Consider the following 2024-nt stretch of genomic DNA (forward strand, 5'->3'; position numbering starts at 1 on the left):
ACTAAACTATTTTCAGAACCAGGTAGTGGAGCACAATCAAAGTTACATGTTTGGGGACATTTGTAGAGTGACATCATGAGGAGAGTAGTGGGTCTCTGAGGGAGGTCCAGTCCTCAGGTCCAGCCTCCACATCCCTGTGACTGAAGGAGGAGCAGTAATAACTTATCAGGTCAACATCAGAGAGCCTGAGGCAGAACTCTGCAGAGCTCAGCAGCTTGTTCTCCTCACTATGATCACACCTGATGAAGCTGAGCTCTGCTATCCACACCTGGGAAACTCCTCATGCAGGAGGATTGTGCGCCCTCACTCAGTGTATGTGCTCCTTTACATTATACTGTCCTCCATCTCTGTGCTCACTGTGACCCTCAACCTGCTGGTCATCATCACCATCTCCCACTTCAAGTAATGACATGTCCTGTTGCTCTATGAACTGTTATCTTGTTGCTGAATGTTTCTGTGTTTGACTCCTGATGTTTTCAGCTTTGATGACAATTATCACTTCATATAATAATCAGTGTGTTGCTCTCTAACTCCTCCAGGAAGCTGCACAGCCCGACCAACTTCCTCCTCCTCTCTCTGGCTGTCTCAGATTTCTGTGTAGGATTCATCTTTATTTTTCAGATCCTCATCATGGATGGCTGCTGGTATCTCAGTGCAGGATGGTGTGTTTTTTACATAGTTTTTGGTCTTGTTACCACCTCTGCATCAGTAGGAACTGTTGTGCTCATTTGCATCGATCGCTACATTGCTGTTTGTGATCCTCTGCACTATGCCACTAAAGTCACCGTAAACAGAGCAAGGATGAGTGTTGTTTTATGTTGGTTCAGTTCTGCTCTCTATACTCTGGCACATTTAGATAATATGAAACATCCAGGTGGTTTTAATTCCTGCATTGGAGAATGTGTGACATATACACATCCTGTTGCTAAAGTTTTGCATCTCTTGTTGACCTTCATCCTCCCTGTCAGCACCATCATAATCCTGTATGTGAGAGTGTTTGTGGTGGCTGTGTCTCAGGCCCGGGCCATGCACTCTCATGTTGCAGTGGTGAAACGTCAGGGTTCCGTGAAGGTTAACAAGTCAGAGCTGAAGGCAGCCAGAGTTTTAGGTGTAGTGGTTGTTGTGTTTCTGTGCTGTTTGATTCCTTTAGATATTGTTGTACTTTCTGCCAGGTTTGCAGTTGTGAATGGGTCATCTGTTGTTTTTTTTTTATGTTTGTACTACTTTAACTCCTGTGTGAATCCTATGATCTATGTGTTTCTTTATCCCTGGTTCAGGAAATGTGTGAAATATATTCTTTCTCTTCAGATCCTAAAATCAGGCTCCAGTGAGGCCAACATCATGTAGAAATAGTGAGAGCTGCTGATGTGTAAAGTTGTCACTCTAAAACTGTGATGATTTATTTATTCATGAGTTCATGTAATGATGAGTCTAATCTACAGTGTATGTTACATGAACAAGTGTGCATTAATCACACAAACACTCAATAGCCTGAGCGTGGCTGTGTGAACCCAATGATCTCTGTGTTTCTTTTCCCCTGGTTCAGAAATAGTGTTTTCTCATCATATCTTGAAGTCTGGTTCCAGTGAGGCCAACATACTGTAAAGAGAGAGAGCTGCTGACATGTAATCTGAGGATGATGTGCTGTTGATCTTTGAAATGATGTTATGTCAAACTTGGATTTTACAATAATTTCACAAATGAAGATGATACAATACTTTCTGAATCCCACAGATGTGAACAAGAGAGATCATGTGAAACTAAGAAATAGTTAATATAAACACTAAAGTTTAAAGGATGATTTTACTGAATCTTAGCCATGAATGACATTTTTAGAATATCATTTTTATTTCTTTTGTAGGGAACCAAACCACATCAAGCCTAAAGACCCTCTTTCTAACAGGAATTAACCAAGGAGCCTGTTTCTTTATCACCAACTGTTTACAACATAACTGCCCCAGCAACTTTGAGGTGCATAGCTAACCCCACAATGCGGCCTATGAACCCAATAACGCAGCCGAAAA

At 41.7% G+C, this 2024-nt stretch overlaps 1 protein-coding gene across 1 annotated transcript; it reads left to right on the forward strand.

The window, feature by feature from the left end:
* The first annotated feature begins 229 nt into the window (after positions 1-229).
* LOC114462904 (trace amine-associated receptor 3-like) lies at positions 230-1347 on the forward strand. Its single transcript, XM_028445994.1, has 2 exons — positions 230-402; positions 540-1347. Exons 1-2 carry the CDS (start codon positions 230-232, stop codon positions 1345-1347), a joined length of 981 nt encoding a protein of 326 aa, XP_028301795.1.
* The last annotated feature ends 677 nt before the right edge of the window (positions 1348-2024 follow it).

Source organism: Gouania willdenowi, chromosome 5 (genome assembly GCF_900634775.1).
Source record: "Gouania willdenowi chromosome 5, fGouWil2.1, whole genome shotgun sequence".
Classification (NCBI taxonomy): domain Eukaryota; kingdom Metazoa; phylum Chordata; class Actinopteri; order Blenniiformes; family Gobiesocidae; genus Gouania; species Gouania willdenowi.

Bases quoted from the DNA above. Each gene is read 5' to 3' on its own strand.
- LOC114462904 (XM_028445994.1), top strand. From the start codon at position 230: ATGATCACACCTGATGAAGCTGAGCTCTGCTATCCACACCTGGGAAAC. The intron at 403-539 runs GTAATGACATGT...TAACTCCTCCAG, and splicing joins ATCACCATCTCCCACTTCAA to GAAGCTGCACAGCCCGACCA.